This window comes from Camelina sativa, chromosome 20, assembly GCF_030686135.1.
Source record: "Camelina sativa cultivar CO46 ecotype springtype chromosome 20, ASM3068613v1".
Classification (NCBI taxonomy): Eukaryota; Viridiplantae; Streptophyta; class Magnoliopsida; order Brassicales; family Brassicaceae; genus Camelina; species Camelina sativa.
Window position 1 is genome coordinate 2373031 of NC_141899.1, and position 25341 is coordinate 2398371.

At 35.2% G+C, this 25341-nt stretch overlaps 5 protein-coding genes and 2 pseudogenes across 16 annotated transcripts; 3 read left to right on the forward strand and 4 right to left on the reverse strand.

The window, feature by feature from the left end:
• Nucleotides 1-72: 72 nt before the first annotated feature.
• Nucleotides 73-3920, reverse strand: LOC104768823 (cytokinin riboside 5'-monophosphate phosphoribohydrolase LOG7). Its single transcript, XM_010492884.3, has 7 exons — nucleotides 3664-3920; nucleotides 2428-2525; nucleotides 1934-1964; nucleotides 1459-1558; nucleotides 1268-1338; nucleotides 624-767; nucleotides 73-533 (listed from the first exon to the last, which is right to left on the reverse strand). Exons 1-7 carry the CDS (start codon nucleotides 3769-3771, stop codon nucleotides 438-440), a joined length of 648 nt encoding a protein of 215 aa, XP_010491186.1. The 5' UTR covers nucleotides 3772-3920; the 3' UTR covers nucleotides 73-437.
• Nucleotides 3921-6649: 2729 nt separating this feature from the next.
• On the forward strand, nucleotides 6650-9334 carry LOC104768826 (protection of telomeres protein 1b). Of its 8 annotated transcripts, none has more exons than XR_015592675.1 (11): nucleotides 6836-7017; nucleotides 7137-7246; nucleotides 7340-7535; nucleotides 7610-7674; nucleotides 7820-7908; nucleotides 8037-8092; nucleotides 8182-8303; nucleotides 8399-8475; nucleotides 8571-8629; nucleotides 8726-8878; nucleotides 8958-9334. XR_015592675.1 is itself a non-coding variant. In XM_010492886.2 (10 exons), the coding sequence occupies exons 1-10, from the start codon at nucleotides 6903-6905 to the stop codon at nucleotides 9159-9161; spliced, it is 1362 nt and encodes a 453-aa protein (XP_010491188.1). In that variant the 5' UTR covers nucleotides 6650-6902; the 3' UTR covers nucleotides 9162-9334. The 8 variants fall into 8 exon arrangements, 3 of the variants coding, with proteins under 3 accessions (XP_010491188.1, XP_087360841.1, XP_010491189.1); XR_015592676.1 differs by having other exon boundaries at nucleotides 7152-7246; XR_015592674.1 differs by having other exon boundaries at nucleotides 6837-7017; nucleotides 7110-7246; nucleotides 8712-8878.
• LOC104768825 (NDR1/HIN1-like protein 3 pseudogene) lies at nucleotides 9272-10385 on the reverse strand (annotated as a pseudogene). The gene has a single exon (XR_015592677.1). The product of XR_015592677.1 is annotated as an NDR1/HIN1-like protein 3 pseudogene (transcript).
• A 2781-nt stretch (nucleotides 10386-13166) lies between these two features.
• On the reverse strand, nucleotides 13167-14131 carry LOC104768827 (NDR1/HIN1-like protein 1 pseudogene; annotated as a pseudogene). The gene has a single exon (XR_015592678.1). The product of XR_015592678.1 is annotated as an NDR1/HIN1-like protein 1 pseudogene (transcript).
• A 557-nt stretch (nucleotides 14132-14688) lies between these two features.
• On the forward strand, nucleotides 14689-16477 carry LOC104768828 (nudix hydrolase 27, chloroplastic). 2 transcript variants are annotated; one of them, XM_010492890.2, is made up of 6 exons: nucleotides 14689-15043; nucleotides 15143-15193; nucleotides 15550-15642; nucleotides 15782-15876; nucleotides 15973-16087; nucleotides 16183-16477. In XM_010492890.2, the coding sequence occupies exons 1-6, from the start codon at nucleotides 14813-14815 to the stop codon at nucleotides 16282-16284; spliced, it is 687 nt and encodes a 228-aa protein (XP_010491192.2). In that variant the 5' UTR covers nucleotides 14689-14812; the 3' UTR covers nucleotides 16285-16477. The 2 variants fall into 2 exon arrangements, 1 of the variants encoding a protein (XP_010491192.2); XR_015592679.1 differs by having other exon boundaries at nucleotides 14709-15043; nucleotides 15550-15668.
• LOC104772141 (ABC transporter E family member 2) lies at nucleotides 16365-18801 on the reverse strand. 2 transcript variants are annotated; one of them, XM_087504717.1, is made up of 8 exons: nucleotides 18575-18801; nucleotides 18384-18473; nucleotides 17982-18283; nucleotides 17681-17876; nucleotides 17413-17592; nucleotides 17070-17330; nucleotides 16733-16978; nucleotides 16365-16661 (listed from the first exon to the last, which is right to left on the reverse strand). In XM_087504717.1, the coding sequence occupies exons 3-8, from the start codon at nucleotides 18275-18277 to the stop codon at nucleotides 16542-16544; spliced, it is 1299 nt and encodes a 432-aa protein (XP_087360843.1). In that variant the 5' UTR covers nucleotides 18278-18283; nucleotides 18384-18473; nucleotides 18575-18801; the 3' UTR covers nucleotides 16365-16541. The 2 variants fall into 2 exon arrangements, with proteins under 2 accessions (XP_087360843.1, XP_087360842.1); XM_087504716.1 differs by lacking the exon at nucleotides 18575-18801 and having other exon boundaries at nucleotides 18384-18535.
• Nucleotides 18802-19125: 324 nt separating this feature from the next.
• On the forward strand, nucleotides 19126-25009 carry LOC104768829 (uncharacterized). The gene is made up of 20 exons (XM_087504718.1): nucleotides 19126-19346; nucleotides 19449-19517; nucleotides 19622-19694; nucleotides 19792-19914; nucleotides 20020-20189; nucleotides 20308-20457; nucleotides 20589-20732; nucleotides 21141-21201; nucleotides 21578-21897; nucleotides 22194-22325; nucleotides 22487-22594; nucleotides 22709-22795; nucleotides 22896-23018; nucleotides 23105-23210; nucleotides 23312-23443; nucleotides 23553-23687; nucleotides 23839-23990; nucleotides 24089-24229; nucleotides 24322-24639; nucleotides 24725-25009. Exons 2-20 carry the CDS (start codon nucleotides 19461-19463, stop codon nucleotides 24818-24820), a joined length of 2628 nt encoding a protein of 875 aa, XP_087360844.1. The 5' UTR covers nucleotides 19126-19346; nucleotides 19449-19460; the 3' UTR covers nucleotides 24821-25009.
• Nucleotides 25010-25341: the final 332 nt, after the last annotated feature.

A 25341-nucleotide genomic window follows, 5' to 3' on the forward strand; every position in this document is an offset into this window, starting at 1 on the left:
TGCGATTTATCTGGTGAAAAAAAAAAAAAAAGAAATTGAATTATTCAAATAATGTACACACTAGGCAGCAGATGAACTAAAAAGATAATTATAGAATTAAAAAATATTCAAAAGAAAAGGATCGATTTGTCATTTTCTTGAGATAGCCCTATGGCCCCTATCCTTTTTTGTTTTCCATTAAACCAAAATGTACAAAGACAAGTGGGGATGATGGGGTTTGGTATAGACGCGGTTAGCAGTTACCCACGTGGTTTATCCACTTCACACATTAACCTCCCCTACAATATAATGTTTTCAAAACGACCCCAATACTTTTTTTTTGTCTTCTTCTTTCCGACCTTTCCTTCCTGATGTTAAAAAGGTAAAAAAACTTCACTTTTCCCGCTGTACACTGCTTTTACCAAAAAAAATCAAACTCCCCCATAATGTTATCCTTTTTACGTAGCAACCTCCGAACCCGGTACATAACTTAGCCGGTCCACTTCATCCCAAACCAGTTTTGATGTTATCTCATCGAACTCCGGTTCGTATTCCTACAACAACATTTTAAGTGTACTAAAATGAGTCTAACAAATCACGAATTCCATGTCACTTCTATGAGAATGTAGTAAAATCATTCATACCTCGAGTTGTCGAACCAACTCTTTAGCGTTTGGTGCAGAGACGATGATTCTACGAGCCATTGGGGATATAAATCCTTCGTCCACAGCCTTATCTATAAACGTTAACAGCGAGTTGTAGTAACCATCCACGTTAAGAAGACCCACCTGTCATTAAATTATTGACCAAAAAATAATGTTAGACACCAAATACTTTTAAATTAAATGGTACTACTAGTATAAAAAAAAAGATTACGACATCGGAAGCTTCCGGTCTCACAATCAGGGGTTATGTAGTCGTACGTCGTGACAACACATCGTTTTTTATATTCATGCAAATTATCATATTACATGCTTATAGAATGTGAACAATAACTAAACTTTAAAATAAGAATAGTACAAAAAAAGTTAAGAGGTATAAAGAATCTCTCAAAAGGAATCTTGTTCCATGTGATTATTACGACGTACCATATGCAACCATTTGTATCTTTATACAGTCAAATTAAACCGAACATTCCTATATATAAAAACACTCTTGAAGGTTTTTAATAAGAGAATAAATATTCAACACGCATATTCCGGTCGTAACTAATAATGCAAAGCTCATATCATCACAATATTATATATATAATCCGTAAAAGTTAATTTTAATTTCCCTGATTACGTACCGGCTTACGGTGGATTCCGAGTTGAGCCCATGTAATGACTTCCAGCAACTCTTCCAACGTACCATACCCACCTAACAGTTTACGAAAAAGAAAATTGATTTCGACATATTTTAGACTTAATACAAATTATATAATCGAATAACGAATTGATTTTTTTTTATTAGTAATGAACAAAACTTGGAACTACATACCAGGTAGGGCAATGAAGGCGTCAGCTTGACGAGCCATTTCAGCTTTCCTTTGATGCATATCAGCGACAGCTTTCACTTCACCGATGGTCTCACCGGTTATCTACAAATTGATACCACCACTTTTTTTAGATATTTCTCTCTATTGCCACCTCTAAAATGTGAACACCGCAAAATATTTTATATATTATATATATTGCATGGTCTTTTTTATATTGTGGATTTTACATATAAATATATTAGTTTGGTCAAGGAGATGTATCGTGAAGGAAACCAAAAAAACGCTCCAAGTCTCAATCATTCCTTTTTTGGTCCTACCACTATTTTATGTAGATCATTACAAGGCAATTTCTATCTCAATAATACTATATATAATAATAATACCAAGTCTTTTTGTTGACAAAAAAAAAAAATAATAATACCAAGTCCAACAAAAAAAAAAAGAGATTCATTCAATAGAGCTTTATTTGGTACATACCTCTCTTGGCATCAAGGTTTTTGGAATAACCCTACAATAAATAAAAGAATATACCGGTTAATAACAATGCATACTGAAACCGGTTTAAATGTCCATCTACAATTAATTAAGATAGTTGACCATTTTTGTATAGATAATTGAAACGGGATTCTCTCATAGCACAAACAAAACACACACATACGAGAGAACTAGTTGTAGCTTAATTTTAGTAAATAATTTAAAAGGCAAAGAGACACTTTTTGGACAAAGGAAACATGCACAGATCCTTTTTTGTCGTTGTTATGTTGCTTCTCTTATTAGAATCAACTCTCTCTTCACATAACCAAAGATTAATCAATTATCAAATTCCATGCGACAAACAATAGGTTAATAGGCATCATGCATGTAGATAGTCATAATCAACGGTCAAATTTTTAAAACACAATGATGAGTAATGGTTTACTTGGAACTAGCAAATGCATCATATACTAGAGAGAGAGAGAGAGAGAACAAACCCTAGAACATGGCGACCACCATGATGAACAGCCTGAGAGACGAGACCCATAAGCCCCACGCTACCACCTCCGTATACCAAATCAATCCTTCTCTCCACCTTCAACCACATTCCCACCATCAGTTTCTTTAATTATTATTATTATTATATTATATGCATTATTTATGATGATAACAGAGTTTTCATGATGAAAGACGAACACGTGTCACAAACCCAAACCCACAATCGTCCCCAAAAAGAAGCAACCACATCAAATATCAAATCTCAATTAAGAAAAAAGGAAAATATAGCTCATCATCATCAATCCTAATCTCAATGGTCACCATCCTATTAATACTATTATTATTACCTACAGATCAATCTCACAAATACTACTACTACTACTATTTAGTTATACAAACTAGGGGTTCTAATTATTAGTATTAATTTTTAAAATATTTTGTGTTGTTGAAGAAGTACACCCCACAACACACGCTTTGTACATAGAGTCATTATTCTTCCAACGAACATTTTTTGGTTTTTATTGTCTCCCTCGAGGCAATAAACAAAAACTGTCATTATTATTTATCTTCCCCGTAAACAAAATCATTGGTTATACTTGGAAACTTAAGTTTTAGGTTTAAGTAAAATCATAGGAAACCTCAGAGATCCAGAGTAAAATCATGGAAAAACAAGATATATGTGTGTAATAATGTAAAACTTACTAAAAATTAAAATAAAAAATCTTTAAAGAAGAGATCATGCAAGAGTGCTGCTCGAGTGACAGGCGGGTTACAGCTAAGCATAGTAGAAGCTACAATTGTGTCATCTCTCTCTCATGCCAATAACACAACAATAAACCATAGCACAAATTCGATTTCTCAAAAAAAAAAATTGAAAATCAGCGTCCACACGTTTGGTAGATTCATAATTGTTCGTTGCAACACACAATCAAAACCCCATCATAGCCAATGTTTCAAAGAAAGATTCTCAGTTCATATTTCAAATCAAATCTTCATCTTTTGAGTTCATATTAAATACCATCATATAGTTTTAAATCAATCAGTCTTTTTAGCAAACAAATAGTAAAAAGAAAAAGAGAGAGATATCTTAAAAGCTAAAGTACTTACAAACAATACAAGAAGATGATTAAGAGTGTATCTTTGTGTTTAGTTGTGGATATGAATGTACATATAAACTATAAAATATACATATATGTGTGTGAGTGAGTAGAGAAAAAGTTGAAGATAGAACGTACCAACTCGTTACCCAATTGGATGGCAGCTTCTTGGTATGAAGGTTTTTTGCCGGAACTGCTTCCACAGAAGACACAGATCCTCTTGAATCTTGATTTTGTCTCTTCCATCTCTCTCTTTCTCTTTTCTCTCTCTCTTTCTTTGTCTCTCTCTCTAGCTTAAAAGTTAAATTCTATGATTATTATGATGAATGAGACTACACTTTGGAATTGTGTTTAGTATTTATATATATATAGAGGAGAAGAAGGAGACTATAAATGCGATTCCCATGCCCTTCCCCTGTTATTAAATATTATTCTCCTAATGTTTCTAATTTTCTATATTTTATTTTGTGTTCACTTCTTGCGAAGAATTAAACCTATCTTTTGGACTTTGGAGTACTATTATTCTAATTTGTAGTTTGAATATTCCAATGGAAACTCTAAAACACGGCTTAAAAATACTTATATCTTATATATCCAGCTACTGTGTACATTACCATTTTTTATTATAGTATGGTTATTACAACTTCCTTACATTTTAGTATAGTATTGTTTTATAATAGATATGTTTTGAAAAGTCATTTTGTGTCTGTATACGGCCGTGATTTATAATATGATCTCTTCATTTATTTAATTCATTTTTTTGTGTGGAAGGATTAAGATTAGATCTATCACAGGTTGGAAGATCTGTTCAGATTTTGTATCTGATTAGTTCAATGCAACCAGATTCGTGGATCATGTTTTAATTTGAACATTTCATTTTTCTCAAACTAATGGTCTCCATCTCACCAAAAACTATGTATTTGTTGGATACTGAATGAAATCTGTCTGACCCATTTTTGATATCTAAATCTTAGTGTACAGAACCACTCGTGTACTGGTCTTCTATTCCATTCGTAGGAACAACTATATGTCTTCATTTTTCTTTGTTAAAAGGAATTTTGAACTTTAACAAAAATCCGAAAAGAAGCAATTTGGACTTTAAATTCAACATTTTTTAAAAAATATATGTACACACAGATAAAAACTCTTTGTATCACGCATAATTACGATGGTTGCACTATATATTTTGATTTCATCCATTGTATGCATATGAACATTTGAAAGCTGTCAAAACTATCACTTCACCACTATGTTGTATAGAATGTGATGTGAACCCTTATAAGTTACAAAAAAAGCTATAAGTTAGAAGAACATCTTTATGTATAGTTAGTTACAAACTTACAACAATGCTAACACAGAAAGTATTCACTTTTTGAGTGATCAACTAATAATAACTTAGAAAACAGCTAAGATATTGCAATTTGCTCATTTAATATAATCTACATACACGTTGAAGATTTGACAACCACATGAAGAAGAAAGAGGTCAGTTTTCTAATCGAGGTTTGGAAAATTATATGTATAAGATATTGTAAGTTGTCTCAGTGATCTGATTTGGTTTCGATTTGGTTCATGTTTAACTATATTGGTGTAGAGGAAAGGATAGATAGTCAAATTAGTAAAAATAAACCGTTTTGATTTGTATTCCTTTCGTTCGCGGTTTTGAAATTTGCATTGCAAAAGAAAATTTTAGGAAAGTTTGGAATGATAGACAAACGTCGCAAGACATTTATAGTTTTTTGGTCATCTATAGTATATAGTTTCTTACTTCAATTTATTGGTCACCAGCCGTTTAAGAAAAACAAAATTCATTCTTTGCTGAAACTAATTATAAATTTTGTTTGATTAATGGATTTATTATTCAAAGTCTGGCGAGGTGTCTCGTAATCACTTACTTGTTTAGTTCTTCACGTCTTTATCAATTTTCAACCCTCTAAAGCAACAGTACCTCCGCGTATTCACATTTCACACCCACATTTTTTAGATTAGTATTATATAGTTTTTTTAATTTCTTTGTCACATGTAAATTACATTTTAAATGTGTGTGTGTTAGTAATATGAAAAATAGAATAAAATCAACAAATATTTACAAAACTCCATTTAGTTTGATATTTAGAGCAATCTCTGTAAGCAAGGGGATATTTTTTTAGCGTTGAAGGATATAGTAAACGGCTTGTAGTTGATCTTAATCTAATGATTAATGAATATCCTCCTCTTTCTTTTGATGAACCAAGAAAGTATAGTTTCATAAGTAGAGGCAAAAAAATATAATAATTACTTATTAGTTTGGCATACATATATATATAAAAGATATGTTGAATATATAACAGTTGTCAGCTGATGTAATCATCCAACAAAATTTGGATGATCCTTACATCGCATCTTTTGACTAAACCTTTTTACATCGCATCAAATTTGGATGATGCTTCTTAGACTTGAAGACCAAAGCAACACAAAACCATAAGAATACAATAGATTAACAATACAGTTTAACTGAGAGAAATAAAAAGTGCTTGTTACCTTTCTAACTTTTCTTTTTGGCCGACAAAATGTTTATGAATTTATTTGTAACTGAATAGTGGAATTGACCAACAACAATATAGAATCGAATATTGGTAAAAATCATAGAAGTTTGTTATCTATGCAAATCCTAGTAAATTTTCACCTTGTCATCCTAACTCAAAATCATAATTAGAATGTAAAGTATCTTCCTAAAGATTCATTATATATTAAAGACAAGATATGAAAAAAAAAACCGAGTATCTAAGCTTTTTTTTTTTGTTATTTTTTGTCAACATCAGATATCTAAACTTAGGGGTTTGCATAATTTGTGGAACTTATGTTGGATTTTAATTAGATCACAAAATAATGAAATTGATCAATATTTATATGTTACTATTATTAAACAAAGATTGAAGACCTTAAAAAATAAGTATATACAAGTCGCTTTCGCTAAGATATCACGATGGTCAAGAAGATTGTATGAGCTGTTGGTGTTACATATAAAAATTAGAAAGAAAAACTCATAGCATCTTTAATCACTTAGTTTTAAAATGTTTGTTAAAGACAAATAAGATACTTCGTTGTCTTTCTATTATCTTCCCTCTTCTTTCTATTTTTCTTTCAGAATTCAGACCATATTTGTCTAAACATATACATATTTGATGGTGATGTAAGCATGCGTTGTGTTGGACCTTGTGGTATTGTGACGTTTATTGCATAGCCAGAGTTTTAGCTGAAGAAGGCCCATTAATCACTCATATTGGGCCTTTAAGACCCATTTAAGTTACGAAACCCTCTAAACGACTCAGCGAGTTTCAGTAGAGTGGCACCGAGTCTTCTTCAACCTTTGGCAAAAAACCCCCAACGATCACAGACATGGAGATTAGGGATGACTACAAATTCCTGAGAATTCAAGACGCTTTCAAGGCGTTGCATCTCCATATTAACCTCATTGGAGTCATCGTCGAGCTAGGTTTCTCCACCGGCTCTGGTAATTATGACCTTTTTTTGCAGTTTCAATCTAATATACAAAAATTTCCGAAAACTTCCATTTTCATAGATTGCTCGAGCTTTGTTACACAGATTGTTCATGTATGCTCAAAATCGTAGACCCATGGCATTCAGGATCTGGCCTTCCCGTTAAATTCGTCGCTCGTATCACTCAAACGCTTCCTCGTGTTGAATCAATTGGGGATATAATCTTGCTTTCACGTGTTAAGGTTTGGTCCATACACCATTCTCTTTTCAGATATTGATTGACACTTTTCTTCTGGGATTTTGATTTTGATTACTCTTGTTTTCTTAAAACGCAGATTGTGCTGATTAACCGGAAAATCACAGCTCTCTGTAATGAAACATCTTCTTCTTCGACGTTTGCTCTGTTTCATGGGAAACATGGCGTTGATTTTGTACCATACCAGTCGTTACCTAAATTTCTGATTAGGGAACAGGATAAGAGCTTCTTATCCAATCTGAGAGAATGGTTGATTACTTACAAGTTCGAAGATGGTAATTATGATATAATCACATTACTGATTCAGCATTTTGTCGATTGTTCTAAGGTTTGTTTTGTTTTATGATAGGGTCATGCTGTTTCACACCCTTGAAAGATATCAAAGAAGGGGAATGTTCAAACTTATCTTGCCTGGTAGGTTGATCTTTCTTAAAAAAGAGTTTGTTTTGGTTTGTATCGTTTATGTTTATTTCTATTTATGGAACTGGAAGTGTCTTAAAGTGTATTATGATCTGCTATGTCATTGACATTGTTTCTCATTCTTTGTTTTCTATTGAAGATTGTTCACATTTCTAAGGTCTATAAAGATAGGTGGTACATTTATGTTTGGGATGGAACTGAGCTGCCACCGTGCAACATCTTGGTAAAGTAAGTATATTGTTTCTTCATCTGAAAACAAACGAGTATCAAAAAGCTTCTCTTTTGCGTATATTCACTTCCTAGCTTCTGTTCTCATCTCACTCTTGACTTTGGCTTACAATTTGACGTCATTACAGGTCAGAAAGGCTTCCTTTATGTGTTGAACCCGAGATGTTGCCTACATACATATTACGTAAGTTTCCTACTTTTGGTTCTGTTTTGAGGATCATAGTAGATAGAGTTAGTGAGAAACAGGCCATTCACTGTCTCCAACCTGGTCAGCACGTGAAGTTTCTGAACATTTTCTTTCAAGTAAATATGGGATTGTGGAACGCCACTTTTACTCCCTCTACAAAGATGCAATACACAATGAACAGAGAAATGCAAGGCTTCAGTCCTCAAAGGTTTTTTCTGACGCTTTTTCTTATCCTGTGAGTTGGTGTTATGCTTCGTCCGTGCTCTTCAGCTTTAAACACATCTTTTTCTAAAAAAAATTCAGCATGAGTGGAGAGAAGTTTTCATCGACATGGAACCCCATCACACGTTGTATTAGTCATTCACATTCAGGAATCACAGGTAATAATAACCAACTCATAGTTTTGAATTGTAGAAATTTTACAAAACGCTGACAGTTTTGGTAATATAAATACTAATGGTTTAATCCTTTTCAGGAGTTGCCCATGAGGATGCTCCTTTTGTTTCTCTGATGGACATCCTGACCTATCACAGTGTACTGTGTCCCAAAAGCTTTTGATTTATCCCAAGTTGTAGAACAATGTGTGTAATGAAAACTTTATTGAATTGATGTATAGTTATGCTTATGCAGGTGACCGCTAAATTCAGATGTGTGGTTCGATTCATACAAGTGTATCCCCGAGATGTCAGAAAACTCCGAGATTCCAACGGAAAGTTCAAATTGCTAGCGATATTAGAAGATGCAACTGCTAGAATCCACGCTTCTCTATATGCTGATGAAGGGGTAAAACAACTAATAATTGTTGAGTTCATGGAGGATTTGATTTTTCCAATATTTTATATCTGCAAAATTCTAATGACAGGAAAAGTTTTTCGGGTGTGACCAATCTGATGAAGAGGCTATAGTCAAGAAGATGAATAGATTGTTGGGAGGTGAGGAGATGGAGCAAGTGCCAAGAAACCCCCCATGGGTGCAATGTTGCTTGTTCTCGTTCTACAAACACAAAATGGATCAATGGGGAAGCAGAAGATTTAGGATTTTTGATACATGGATCAATGCTTCATGAGCCACATGAAATCAATGACAAATCATAATGTTAATTTTAGGATATTGATGTTAATATCGTTGATGCCGGTTTAACACCCATTCGAAGGTAATTTAAATATATAAAAAATGTAATATCAAAAGTATTTTATTTATTCACATGGAACAATACAATAAAAGATTACATAAGACAAATATATACCTCTCGAACGATATAACAGAAAAGTCCCATGTATCACAAATAAATAATGAAGCAAAACACAATCTAAACCTCAAAAATAAGAATCAAATAAATATAAAAGTGTAATATGATGAAATCGAAGACTATAAAAGCATTGACTTTTGACTAGCATCAAAAGTCAACATCACACTTGGTCCTCTGAAACTGAAACCCGCTGGTCGTATTAGCGTTACTTAGAGGAACCTTGAGTTCGCACTCGATGTTGGGCTTGAACTTCCAAGACTTGATCAACCCAAACTTAAACCTAACCCTAAGTCTAAGCTTTGTATCGATCCTATAGATCTTTGAAACCACATCCTCATCAAGATCCTTCCTCTCTTCGCCGTCAAGCACCACAAGCTGCTGTCCTCCGAGTTTAGTTCCAACCACCGTCGTGTTCTTATGCCCCTGGTAAAACGGCGAGATGTTACTGGACCCAAACCGCTGATCACCGTAGAGTCCTCTGACCTCGATCTGGTCATAGTAAACACCGATCCGTCGGTTAGGGTTACGGATGGTGAAGTTGAGGTCGAGATTGTAACGGATGTTGTTTGTGGCTGGGTCGAGTGTGAACTCGGTTAGCTTAGCATCGGTGACGTGGAACTTGATACCGTTGGGTCTGAATATGAGCCAGATGATCAAAGCAGCTATGCCTAACAAGACTGCTATGGCTATGAGGATGTTGAAGATGACGCTCAAGATACAGCAGCCGCAGCAGCCAAGACAGTCACCTAAACAACCGCATCCGCAACTGCCGCCGCGTCTGCCGTGGCTGTGTGAGACTTTCTTCGGCGGAGGAATCGATGGTCCGTAATACGCACCGTTTAAGTCCGACATGATTAAAAATGTCTCTTGAGAATAAAGATTTGGAAAGAAAAGTTTTTTTTTTTAGGTTGGTGTGATATTGAAAAAGTAGTTTATATGATTTAGTGAAGAAGATGAAGAAGCAGAGGACATATATATATATATATACACTGTAGAGATAACGTGTATTTAGATAAAAGCGATTTAGCTTGACGCGGTTTTGTGTTTTTTAAAAGTCAATGGTGACGCGCGGACCGTTTTTAATCAAGAGGTTACTTGCGAGATACGACACCGTTCTTAGATATTTATGATTTTTAACAGTTTAATTATCAATTAAGATTGTTTCTCATATTTTTTTTACATTTAATAGTTAACAGTTTTTTCCACCTTGCAGTCTATAGATTAATTGGCGATTGATGAGATTAATGTAGAGGATCAGATACAAAAATATCTATATATTGTTTTTTGTCAAATGTGAATAATTTTTATATAATATATGTACTTGTGGGAATGTGATGAACTTTAGTGCGGTGGTTGGTTTGTGAATTGGGTAAAGAGAGTTACATTTTACAATGTAATACTTCCTGTAAGCTTCGGAGAAACTTCCCCAATAGCGACTGCGATAAGATAAGCCACTCCATTGTTTTCGAATCTTGACGAAAGACTTTTTGAGGAAAAACTTCTAAAATGGGGCAAACAAATTTATAAGTCTATACCATATATACGAAAATTGTAACATTAGTTACAAGTCATTCCCGGTCCAGGATATATCACAATTATATATTAACATAACTTTGATCTATTTGTTTGCAAGTTGAAACTGAGGTGGGGTTTCCATATGTTTATTTTATAAATACGAGAACAGTTCTACTGCTAAAAGTTATTTTTATCAATTAACGAGAATTAATGTTTAATTTGAAAGATTTCTCAACTTCAAAGAAAATTGAACATTGCAAAGACTTTTTTGTTTTGTTTTGGTTATTAACATTGCGAAGACTTGGTAATGTTTTAATGCTAAAAGCAAGGAACGCTAAGGGAGAGGTTTAGTGTTGGCATGATGTGACCTGTAGTTGTAAACGAAGATTAGGTGAAGACATGCTTTCAAAATGTTAACATCTTTCTTAATTGAGAAAGGTCAATCAGATTTAATTAATAAAAGAATTACTATTAAACTAGCTAGATCGCAACTGAACAATTCATATATAATTATAAATACTGTAATATCTAAAGTATGCTTATAATATGAGATGTAATGTTTTTTTTTTAATTCAGGTAGTCGTTAAAGTTTATGAAATTTGTATCTCTTTATAACCATATGATTGTATTATCTTTAAAGAAAAACCTGGTGAACAAACCACGAGGTGGTGAGCTAGTGGTTGTAGCCTTGGTGAAAGAGTCGTCCTGTTGGTCTAGGTTAAATCAATTCTCCCCAAACGCAAGAATTGCTCAGTTTTATCCTTTTGACCACATGGATATGTCCATTGCTTACGGCCCATTTACATAATCGGGGGGAATTCTACCCGTGGGATGCCTTTCCCCCAGAAAGATTAATCTTGGACCATTCCATAGGTCTGAGGATGTGTCGTAATCAAACATTAAAATAAATAAACAAAACAAAAAGTTGTATCATGATTCATTTTCAGTTCTCGGTTCCCATTATATCGTCGTACCTAATGTAGAACTAGAAATAGCAAGGGATTAAAAATCAAATCCACCTAAATTTAAAAATCACATACATGAAAGGGATTGAAAAACAAAAAAGCTACGGAGTTTTAAACTTAACATACAAACAATTTAAGTTGCATAATTTTCTGTTGATGAACAAATTCAACAACTACTACTACGAATCTTATGTATTAACAGTTACACGCTTAGTAAAATGTATTAACATGACGTAAAACGACCAAAAGGGAAGTTTTTGTAGATAACTGTGTATTTTTATCATCTGCTTTTCTTACGGTATAACTTCGGTTCCAAACTTTGTAAATTCATGGACTCATGGGCGTAAAGGATCAAATTACCTAGATTTTCAATTAAAAAATATATGTTCATACAAGTTTTATAAATTCGGCAGCGTGTACTATGAAACCAAACACGTGGGAGAGTTAGTAGATTACAATGGGATGGGACTAAGATTTGTTTATTTTCGTTTTTGGTTGAAAAATGCATAATAACAAAAATAAGTCGTCCCCAAACTGCCAAACACATCAAATATGATTAGTTGGTGACGATCATTGCGACATGCTCGAATTGTACATCGCTCTTCTTACGATATATTTGAATGTTCTTATTGAACCTTTTCCACAAAACCAAAAAAAAAAAAAAAGCACTTGTGTTGTGGGTGAATCATCTCTCGCAAGTTTCTTGAACTCCGGGAGAAAGTGGATTCCAGCTGTGGAGAATTACGCCTAAAAATAATCTCTTGCAAAAGATCGAGGTAACCTTCTTTTTCCTTTTTCTTTTTTTTTTTTTTTTTGTTTGCGGTAAAAATAGTCGAACGAGTTTTATTATTATAAGATGACTATAAAATAGCAATGACAAATTGACTATATTATTAACCAAAAATAAAGATGAATTATAGAATGTAGGGAAAAAATACCCTAATTCTTGTAAAATAAGCAACATGATTCTGCTTTTTTTTTTTTTTCTCGTTTCAAGATCCAAGACTATTTAGGAGACAAACTAACCAATATATTAGGAATAAAGATTTGATCAAGGTTTTCCTTTGAATGTACTTAAGAACGCAAAAAGCCAACGATTATCTAAACTTTAATGAAGAATTGAAAAAATTATGACAATGGGTATTTTATTCTGCTTTAACCCCAAAAAAAAAAAAACAAAAAATAGAAGATAATAAGACTTGCATTAGACAATGACACCGAAACACAACACAACGTACACGAGCATTAACGGAATGGTTAAATTGGTTATCATACCTATTAGATATTTTCACTTATATAAAAATTCATTTGTCGTCACATTAACTGGATCAACACAAAATCATAGTCAATGAAACAAGATGCATATATTATAGTTATGTGAAAAAAGAATACTACCAATTAAAAGTCATCTTTTTTCATAAGAATAACGCAACCCGGTTGATTAATGTAATTCTTGCTATTATTACTCAAAAAAAAAAAAAATAGTTATAAAAACTTAACTGCTACGAAAATTATGAAAATAATGAAAAAACCGTGACCTGATATCACCGTATCGTTAAATGGTCTTCTACTATTCTTCATACATCAACACTGCAAGGCTGGGCGATTTTATATTTCATGGCGTTCTTTCCGACCATAACTCCGGCAGCACTATTCCCAACGTTAATAGACGCCGGACAATTCACGTGGAGGTGATATTCACCGGTGATCATACTTCCGACTTTCCAACGGATTTGGCCGAAGAGATAGATCTTCAACTCGATCATACCAGGTTGGTCTTCAACGACAGGCAAACCGATGACCGAAGAAACGGGGACGGAGTTTCCACCGATGATAGGAGACCAAACCTTGGTTTCTTTGTGTCCTTGATAAGTCGGAGAGATAGCAGTCTGCCAAGTGATCTGTTGGTTATGGTAAGTAGCGTAGACGTTGAGACGGTCGTAGTAGATACCGATCTTGTCGTTAGGGTTTTCAGAGGAGATAGAGACTTGGAAGTTTGAGTTGAGGATGTTCAGTGGATTGCCGGAGATGTTGAAGTTGGAGACGATGGCCTCTTGAAGGTGGAAGCGTGGCTTCGACGGTTGAAGGACTACCCAAACTAGGAAAACTGCGAGAAGGATTACAAAAAGGATTACAAAGAGTATTATGACTGGCAAGAATTTACGGCAGCCGGATGAGTGGCTGTGGTGAGAGCCACATTCTTTTATAGCCATGTCGGACGGAGCTCCGGTAGTCGTAGGATTCGAAGGTTTTGGTGGTGGTACAGAGAAGAGAATGTGCTCTGGGTGGCCTTGTTACATATATAAAAGAAACGTATATTCTCGTTATAGAAAGTTTAGTTTAATAATGATAAATTATAGAAAGTATGGTAATGCAAATATTACGAAATTTGGAAATCAAATATTATGAAGGGATTATATTATTTGGTATAATACGATAGGAAAAGGAAATTAATGGTAAAAATAGAAGAAAGAAGTAACAGGAAAAAACGATCTCTAGACTTTTTTTCTGTTTAAACTTCATGGAAAAGTAAATTGACCCACCAATACAAACTTTATAGAAATATAGATTTGTACATTATACATTTAAATTAGAAAGGAAATTTTACATTAATTCCATTTAAAGAACAAAAGAGATGAAATTTTTACCCTCTTTTTTTTTTGTATACTTGTTATAATTTTTATTAACATTAATAGTTCAAAAAAAATAAAAAAAATTATATTAACATAGTTCATATTATGTTTACAAAAAGAAAACGTATTGGGCTTTGATTTGGGTTAATAAATAGCCCAATGGCCTTTTTAAGCTCTGCAACTGAAATGACAGCGTTTAATTGTCTGGGCGAGTAAGGGTAGTATCGTAATAATATACTATTTTTATCACTTGTGTGAGAGAGAAGAGAAACAACATGAAAACCAATCACCGATAGCTCTGAGCGCCGGGACGAAGGAGGAAGCCTCTAAATTAATTAGTTGCCGTCGTCTCGCCATGGCCGTGAAGGCTTCTGGATTGATAGGGAGATCAGCAATCTCAGTTCATCTAGACTTGTACTCGTTTCCTGTGAAACTCTCATGCTTGAAACTTCCCGTCACTTCTCCTCCAAAGCCACTGGTGGTTTTATCAGTGGCCTTATCGTCGTCTCCGGCAAGAACAGTTGAGTCTCCTCCGGTTGGTTACCGGAAAAATGTTGGGATTTGTCTCGTTAGCCCATGTCGAAAGGTAACTTCTTTTCTCCCTTTATATGTCTCTCTCTCTCTCATCGCTCTCTCTATCTGATTTAGAACAAATTTTGATTTTGAATTGGTTTTGAATTTGCAGATTTTTACGGCGTCAAAGATTCATATTCCGGATACTTGGCAGATGCCTCAGGTGAATCTTCTACAAGCCCTCTTTGTTTTCTTAGTAATTTGATTGCTTTGGAGAGCTTAGCTCTCACTTGTCACCTAGCAACAGCTCATTTGTAGTGTATTGAGTGATAAAGTTCTTATCTTTATTGCTATGGAGGTATTGGGTTTCATAGTTTAGGGGATTGTTCATTTTAATATACAAAGTTGTAACTTTGGTAAGGACCAAATGCAATGACGATAAGGATTCTCAAAACGGGCAGTGAGGATATGAGAGAGAGTGAGTGAAACTGAGAAAGTAGGTTAGGGTGGAGATTGACCAGTTTATGATTCTTTAGGGGATCAGTTAAAGCTATAGGTTTATTAATTCTGCTTTTACAGGGTGGAGCTGATGAGGGAGAAGATTTGAGAAACGCTGCCTTTAGAGAGCTGAGAGAAGAAACAGGGGTTACCTCAGCGGAATTCATTGCGGAGGCACGCTTTTTGACATCTCTCTCATAGTAAATTGTTAAACAAGATTCATCAAGATTCATCTTTTTATGGTTTTGGGATTATAGTTGGAAATTGTTTTGTGTATCACCAAACTGAGCTTTTGACTCTTTTAAACATCTAGATTCCAAACTGGTTGACCTATGATTTTCCCCGAGAAGTGAAGGATAAGCTAAACCGGAAATGGCGAACAAGCTACAAAGGCCAAGCTCAGAAGTGGTAACAACTAAAGCTTATAGTCTAACATATCTGTGGAAACAATCTTATATACAGGATCTTAACAATTGTTTGTTCATTGATGGTTGTCTGATACAGGTTTCTCTTCAAGTTTACTGGCAAAGAGGAAGAGATAAATCTCCTTGGAGATGGTACTGCAAAACCAGAGTTTAAGGTGTGGTCGTGGATGCTACCAGAACAAGTGATTGAACATGTGAGTGTAGTTTTTGGCTTTAGCGTACACTTATTGTACTCGTGTTTGTGCCTGAATTGTGGTGGCCTTATCATCATTCTTTCTTTCTCTGACAGGCTGTATATTTCAAGAGACCTGTCTATGAGCATGTCATAAAGCAATTCAACCCTTATTTTATGGATGAAGAGAAGGTTTCCATGGACTCGTCTAAAGATTGAATGTGCCCGCCGACAACAAGATTCACCAAGTGAATACACAGAGTAGGAGGAAAACAATCAATTCATTATACAAGTTTCTCTTGAGCACCGTTATTATTATTATATATGAAAATTGAATGAATCTCCTTTATGTTCAGACATTGATCTTGTAGTTTGATACTATATATATAAATCCTCACGAATTAGTTAATTATAATAGAGCTCAATATAATTGCTGATGATCCAGATAAAGACCTTTGAGATACTCTCCCTCTCTTTTACACGTCATAGTAGTTGCCTGCAGCCTTTTGCATTGTGTCCTCGATCGACCCTAACTTGTTGACCCTTGGTGTAGCGTTAAAGCTTATCCGATCCCGTCTGAATGTAATATCTAGATGCTGCAAGGAAAGGAAAAAATAACATGTTGTGTTTGCTTCGTTGAGGATTCATATATATATAAGTGACTAACCGATAAGAATCTGTTCATCCCGCTGACAAGTGGGAGTGGAGGGTTAGCAGTACACTTGGCTGGTGATATCTTATCAACCACAATCACTTGGTCAGCCATATAGGTCGCCATTGTTAAGTCATGCTCCACAACAATTGCGGCGTTCTCCATGCGTAAAACGTGTCGCCTTATGGCCATTGCAGCGTTGATTCGCAGCTCTGAGTCTAGATACGCACCTGGCTCATCGATCAGGTAGACACTCGCAAACTGCATAGGAACAGTTTTTTCTCAAATAAGTAACAAAATGTTATCAAACTTTTGAGCTTTTATGATTGAAAAAAAATTGTACAATATTCACCTTCCCAAGGCAGATAGTTAAGGCAACCCTCTGCGTCTCCCCGCAAGAGAGTGAGGCTACTTTTCGATCAAGCAACTGCTCCATCTGAAGCGGTTTCATCACATCTGATATGAAATCAGGATGCATGTCTGCCAAATGAAGACTCAGTTCTGGCAATTGTCTGACAGTACACTCACCCTTCCAAGCAATTCTTTGCGGTTTGTATGAAACATAATCCATCCGTATGAAATTTTCTAGAGAGTCAGGTGCCACCTTGCCGGCCTACAGAAGTCGAGAGAGAAATCTTTGTTAAGGAATCTAGAGAGAGTAGATATATAAAAAGAAGAATGGCATTGAACTCTACCAGCATTTGGAGGAAGGTGGTCTTCCCTGTACTGTTCTCCCCTAACATTACAAGAACCTGAGAGTCAGTGAATTCCCCTGCCTGCACTTCCAGCGTGAAATCCTCACTGGTTTCACTCATGTTTGGATATTTGTATGGTCTCCAGCCACCAGCTGGTGGTGGTCGAGGAGTCCTAGCAACCTGGAAAGAAAAAAGAAGACAAAAACTATCAATGACAAAAGTCGACCAAGTACTTTCTCTATGAAAATTAACACTAGGAGACCATTACCTCGAAGATAAGAGATTCATCCCTGATACGCAAATTTTGTGAGGGGTCAAACCCGTCCAAGAAAATCTCGATTCCTGCTCTGACATTGAAGGGGAGAGAAACGATACCACATGCTTCTGGTTTCCCATAGAAACAGTAAATGGCATCCGACAAATAGTCAAGGACACTAATGTCATTGTCTGAAACAATCACGTAGCTACAACAACGTACGTGCAAGAAAAAAAGATATATGTTTGTTACGATCAACACCGAAAGAGAAAGAGATTCAGAATATGTGTAAGAGAGAAAAACCAATTAAGACCTGTCGGGAGTGAGGAGAGAACGTATAACTTGAGCAGCTCTGAATCTTTGGCTCACATCTAGTAAGCTTGATGGTTCATCAAATATGTACACATCCGCCTTCTGTAAGGCGACTACAGCAATCATAACCCTTTGCAGCATATCACCAGATAAATGACGGACTCTCCTGTCCAAGACCTCGTTCAACTCCAGATTATCACAGATCTCATTCATCATACCTCTCTCGTTGTGCTTGTCAAGCAGCTTCCTGACAGGTTCACTAAAACCTTTCATGTCTTCGAAATGTTGTGGCTTCATAGCGACCTATAAGACAAAACAACTGTCAAACTGCTTAAAGAAACTAACTAGTTATATTAGTTAGTGACATAAAGTACCATACTGATGATGAGTTTCCACACCCTACCTTTAGTTTCTTATCTAGAAACTGGGTGAAGTAGGTTTGAAGGTCTTTGTCACCGCAGTGATTCAAAATTTCTTGCCACTCGGGAGGATTCTGCCCAAGAGGAAGAAGCGAATCTTGCATAAGTCACATCATATGCATTGCATACAGAGGATATAAAACTTGAGAGAGGATATATATATATATATATTTACAGTGAACCGGCCAAGGTTAGGTTTGAGTACTCCAGCCAAAAGTTTGAGAGCAGTTGATTTCCCGATACTGTGTGTTCCAAGCAATCCTAGGAGCTCTCCCGTCCTTGGTGCTGGAAGCCTGCACGTCAGTCACACATATTCCAGGGGCTTAAAAAGATATTTGATAAACTCTAGCTATCCCGTGCAATTGAAAAGAGTTTGGCCCATAGCTGTAGGTTGTTATCCTTAACTTTTTTTTTTTTTTTTTTAATATCTCTGGTTTGTTTATAAATTCTCACCAATTAATGAATTAGGATACAACTTTAATTAATACTACAAGCTATTAAATATTTAAGACTCTATAATAAAGTAAACCATTAACATTTTTTTTTATCCCTTACTAGGCTTATTTTTTTTTATTTTTTTTTTAATGAAAATTGAAAAAGTTATGTACCTTCAGTTTATTATGCATTTCAATAGAATACCTTTTTCAAAAAAAAAATAAAAAAAAAAATTGAAAAAGAAATTTTAAATAACCTTAAATAAAAATAATACTATGAAAAATTGAAAATAATAATACTTGTGAGAGAACTAAAATAATTTTAAATAAACCTTAAACCCTACGTGGCCTTTGTCTTTTTTCTTCTCTTACAATCGTTGCCGGCGGTTTTCCTCAGCACCACCGCGAAATCGGAATCGTTTTAGCCGGTTTGGTTTAATTAAAGCATCGAAACCGGTCTAACTAAAAAGGCTAACCTTAACCGATAATACAGTCCTCTGTCTCCGTTATTAGGTTTTTGTGAGACTCTTCTTGATTGATTGAGAATTTTTTCTCCTCCGAGATTGTTTATCTCTAAGCTTCAGAATTTGAACAGCTTCTGGTGTTTTTACGTAGCTGTATAACACAATGGTTCGCTCCAAGGCTCCTGCTAAGAAGCAACAAAAGAAAGGAATTGATTTCAAGGTTGCGTTTTTTTAACATTGCTGTTGTCTTTTATGAATCTTCTTCTTCTTCTTCTTCAAGTGTTTGATGAATTGTTCTGATGATACTTAGTTTTATTTTGACAGAAAATTAAGAGAAAGCTTGGGAGGAAATTGCCTCCACCTAAGAATGCAACTAACACTGAGGTTAAATCCAAAGGTATCTGCTTTCTCCTGCAAATTTCAAACTTTTTTTTTTTCCCGTATTAGCTTCTCTGCGTATGTAAGGTTGAAACTTTCTTTGTTTATATTTGCAGCAATTATACTTCCTGAGCAAAGTGTGGCAGCTGAGAAGAGTGGCTTTGCTACAAGTAAGAAAGGCTTGACCTTGATGGAACTTTTGAACCAAACTCCACATCACAATGCCAAAGTTCGCAAAGGTCCTTCTTTTTTTTCCCTCTCTCTCTCTCTCTCTTATGAGTAAAATATGATTCCCCTGCTATGTTGTTCGGTTGATCAGTTTTTTTTGGTTTTTCTTTGTGCAGAAGCATTACATGGTCTCAAAGACATTTTCAAGAATCATCCAGCAGAGCTGCAGTCACTTAAATATCTTATAGTACAGACACTCGCGGGACGCGTTAGTGATACTGATAATCTAGTGAGAGATACTTTTTATCAACTATTTGAGACTGAGATCTTTCCTGCTTGTAAAGAGGTATCAGTTCTTCTCCCTTTTTTTTTCTCCACTTGTTCCGAGATGTCAATTTGAATTTCACTTTGGTTTATTTTATAGTCTGTTTCTTATGCATATTTATATGTGTGCATCGATTCAGGATAATCAGGGCCCTATGGTGTCACTTTTAATGCCAAGCATATTTATCGCTATGGTTAATTCAGCGATTGATGTTCGTTTGATGGCTTTCAAATTTTTCCACCTTGTTGTGGAGTATTACCCGTCTACCTTTTCCTTGTATGCTGAAAAGGTGACTACATTTGATTTCTTGGATTATGACACACACTGTTACATTTCCAGTTTTTGCCTGTACTGTTTCTTTTTTTATACCTTTACTCTTGCAAGTTGTTCCCTGAAATTTCCATCTGCTACTTGTTACAGATTCTCGAAAACTACAAAGATATCATTCAGAAGAACCATTTTTATGTGCAAGATAAAAGCAAGCTAAAGGTAGCTCTTTCAGGGTTGGCACATTGCCTGTCGCTTTTGCCATGTGATGAGAGTGACATCGAATCACAAAAAAAGGTATCTATTCAATTTCCACTCCGGATGACTCCAAAGTTCTTGTTCATGACAGGAAGTAGCATAGCAACGTATATGGTTCTGCCATTTCTTTTTTTGGTGGTCTATCTTATAAGAAGAGTTGATATATAGAATGCATCTATATCTTTAAATCAGAGGGAACCATATAGAGAGCAAAATCTACCTCTTGGAGAGACTATAATATTTTCAAAGAAAGATGACATTTGTCATCAAGTTTCCTCTAATATTGGCAGTTTGGCACTGTCTTTTGAAATTAGTCCAGAGATCCTTTGTATTTATTAAGATGTCTTTAGTTTTAAATACTTGCCTAATCACTCTGGGAATGTGCTCTGTTTTGCCTATTCTAACTTGTTCGTTATACATTTTGTGCCCTTTTTTAATCTTTTGTAGGGACCTTTACGGAATGAACCGCTACTCGCCTATGAGCAGGATTCTGCAAAAGAATGTGCTTGTATGTGCCATCTATCTTCTTTTCTCATCAATAAGTTATCGGTATATTGCTTGTATCATGTTTTTCTGAAGATATGCACTTTGCAACGGAACAACTAGTCCATTTTCCTTTGCCATCTTCGTCTCTAGTACAATCTATAGATTGTCTCTGCAAAGCTCTGAAGAAATTAGTAGCTGTTGCATATTTAAAGTTCCATAGCCCGTTTTCTTCTGCTTTCTCTCCTCACAATTCATGTTCCATGGTTTGGATGTGGAAATGTCGCCACTTACATTTGATTTTCTGGATAATTTGATAGTACCAATTGACTAATCTCTCGTTTACATTAATATATATCGGCACTGAATTACGCTAACCATCTTTCTATGGATTCTTTCAGATTTTGCCCATGTCTCCGAGAGATTGAAGGATATTGTTGGAATCTTAATCAATTGTTTCGAAGATTTCATTCCATTGATTCATGCTCCGCGAGGATTCGATGCACCATCATTTAACTGTATCAACCATATACTTTGCAGCATTGATTATGCAATCAAATTTTCCATTCGTAGGCACACGCACACTCAAAGACATACAACAAGGCTACCTGCATCTGAAGAAGTCACTCTGATGATATTGGACCAAGATATTACATCATTGTTATCAAGAAAGTTACTTGGTTCTTTTCCCCTCAATCCAGAAAACAATCTTTCAGAAAAGGTGTGAAAATAGTTAATTGAAATTCTTTTATGGTTATCTTTAGGTTCTCCCTGCCTAGTAAAGTACTCTTATTTACTTGCCAAATAGTGACATTAGCAAAAAAAAAGCTTGTATCACATGCTTGCTTTACTCTTCTGTCTGAAATTCCCCTTCCTGATTGCAAAGCATTCCCTTCCTGCCATCATCTGTATTCTCCATATGATTACCATCATCTGTATTCTCCATATGATTATATCTTATGTGTTGCTTATTATTGTATTAGATCTTCCTAACACTAGTTGATTGTTTGTTGACAGATTGATGAAAGGTACTTTATTCTCAACAGTGGACTGGCAAAAATCTTTTTGACAGTAAGTGAATGGAGCCACTTTCCTACTGATCTTTCCAACAGATTTCTGGAATTTATTGAGAATACACTACTAGGCAAGGTTAGCTCTCACTACTTTACATTAATATATAACTAAAGCTGATTAGTTGTTTACAAACTTTTTTTTACGTCCGTCCCTCTGTCTGCATTGTATCTGATAAACTGCTAAATCTACACGGAAAAAAAGTTCCTCACTGCGATTTGCGAACATTTTTTTTACAGATCACCAAGAGCATTAAGTTTCACGAGAAGACTTTACTTGCACTCTTGCCCTTTTTTTCAAAACTTATATTGAGGGTGGACCGTGATTGGAGAGATAATCTTCTGCAGGTTCGTCTAAGATCCTATGAGCAATTTTAGTTAGGCAGGAGGATAGACTTTTTCAGTTCCTTCGATAGCTAGCAGTAACATCATTTTATATTGGTATTACGTTTCTATTTTCAGGCATTTACTACTACCTTCAGCGATTGCAAACCAGAGTCAACACTTAAATTAGCCTGCATTTCAATTATCAGAGACGTGGTTATCCCTGTAAGTAATTTTTCCATGATATGTTGTTCAGTCTTGGATATTGGCTGACTGTTTCAACCTGACATTGAAATCTAAAATCAGTTTCTTGTAATGTCTGCAGAATGGAGATATCCATTATCCCAATGCAAGTGATCCAACGATAAATAACTACAAGAGTGCTTGGGTCAACAAACTTCCATCCCTGCTTAATCAGTTGGGTGATAAGCATCCAGAATCTACCCAGGTAACCCCCTTAGTACATGGACCCGTTTTTTATCAACTAGGCCGGCATCTCCTTTTCTCATTTATACCAATTTGTAATTACTTCAGGTTGTTTTGCAACTTTTGCTCGACCTTGGGCGAGTTGGGTGTCTGAATCTTTGCCCCACATGTGAAGAAGATATCATAAACTTCTTCATCCCTTGTCACGGAGAAGGTGCAATTCTTTCTACAAAATAAAAATGTGTTATGAGATTTTGAGTGTCACTAAACTAAAATTGGACTAGTCGGTTTCTGTCATCTTTTTGAATTATACAGGTGATGAACATGGTGGATCTTTTGCAAGTCTCCCTAGGGAAACCCAAGAACTGGCTCTTTGTTTCCTTTACTTCTTCACCATAGACAAATTCAGCTCCCACATGCTGAAAGCAATAGTTTCATGCTGTCTAAGTGAGTATCACATTTCATTCCCCATGCTTTTATTCAACTTTAAAAATGGCTTCTCTTGATGATAGAATAACAAAAAAGGGTAATTGACCTAACTCAATGTGTATTGCAGATCCACAACTTGAACCAGCTGTGTTGTATCGGATAGTGGAAATTCTTCACACTGCCTATAGAGCTGGACATATTCAGATTACAGATCATTTTAGCTTCCTAATCACATTAATTGCACGTTTCAAAGTTGTCCCAGGTACTGTCTGGAATCTGTAAAAATAAATAGAATACTTTTGAACTTATTTTAACTTTTTGAATAGAATTCGGTTTGAGCTTGTTTAAGTGAGAATCATGCCTTTTTTTTATGTTTGGTTGGAGCTTACCTTATTACTTTTATGCTCATGCAGAGAAATTGCAGTTAGTGATGGAGTGCAATGAGCGGGAGACATATTGTGGCACGTATGAAGCGCTTACAAACCTTGTGTGCGCATGTTTGTCAGAAATGGGTGATAGTTCTCTTGTTCTCCAGATTCTAGAGAAAGTTTTACTCGAACAAATAGTGAGTTTATCTTTTGATAATACTTACATCTCAATGCATTGTAACATTATCATATAATAGCATTGCAAATACTTAATGAGATGTTCTTCTTGGTACAGATTGTGAAGCCTGTGTTGGACAATGGGTGTGCCATACTCAGGATGATCTGCGCGTTGGACTCCAAACCAACCAGACTCTCTGAAAGCAGTGTAACCATTCTAAGTGAATTCTTACCGGGATACTTGATCGACATAGTCAATGTAAGCAAATTCCTCTTATACACTTTTACTGGGTCCTCATTGTTTCATTTTTAATCTTTGGATTGACACATCTCTCTGCACTCTTCTTGCAGTGTATACCAGAAGATAAGGAGAATTCTTACCTTTACATAAAAACATGTCTCTACTACTTAGTGCCTTGTTATTTCTTGTTCGACCGAAGCTCCAAACTCACAGAACATGTTCTGAAGAGAATGCAATCGATTGTTAGTGAAAACACTAAAGCGCTCGAATCGTTCCAAGACAGGGAGAACGGTCGAAACTCATTGAATTTGATACAATGCATAGTATCTGTGATCCTGCTGATGCACAACGATGTCAAAGTTAGGAAGATCATATTGCCATCCAAGTCAGAGATCGATTTGATTCTGCAAAACGTTATCACTTTACAGGTATCATTTCTTACTCTCTCTTATCGTTACTCCAAAAACTGCAAAAAGTCGTTGGCTGATCAGTTTTAGCTCTTTAACTGCGCAGTCCTCAGAGAGCACAAGCTTGACAGTAGAAGGAAAGCATATGATGAAAATTGCGGGAGAGCGACTTAGGATTGCATCCAAAAGCTTACTCGCATAATAATAAGTTCCACACAAACTGTAACATAAAATTTTTATGAATTGTGCTCTCTTTTCACAAACCTATGCTTAAAAAAAGATACGTAACTTTGCTTTGCTCGTTTTGGTAAAGCAACAATTTTTGATGGCAATAATTATGTAGAATATTATTATCCTTTTGATTTAGAAAAGACTATATTATCATCCCCAATTAAAACTATGATAAGTCCTCTTCACATGTAAAAGGGGTTTAACACATAAAGCAAGCATCCAGCATGCTTACTAATTTTAACTACATATGGTTGAAATCGTAAATGTGAAGGTTAGGACCATAATTTTTGTTTGACCTATGATATAATGTTGATTTCAAGATTCTGAGGCGGATTAAGCAGTTTCATTAAAGCAACCACATATATTTTAATATGAAAAAGTAGATTAACAAAAAAAAGCAAAATCTATGGAAAATATAAACAAAACATAATTAAAATATTTTGATGTATACAAAAGAACCAAAATAATAGTAAAATGTTAATTTATGTTATT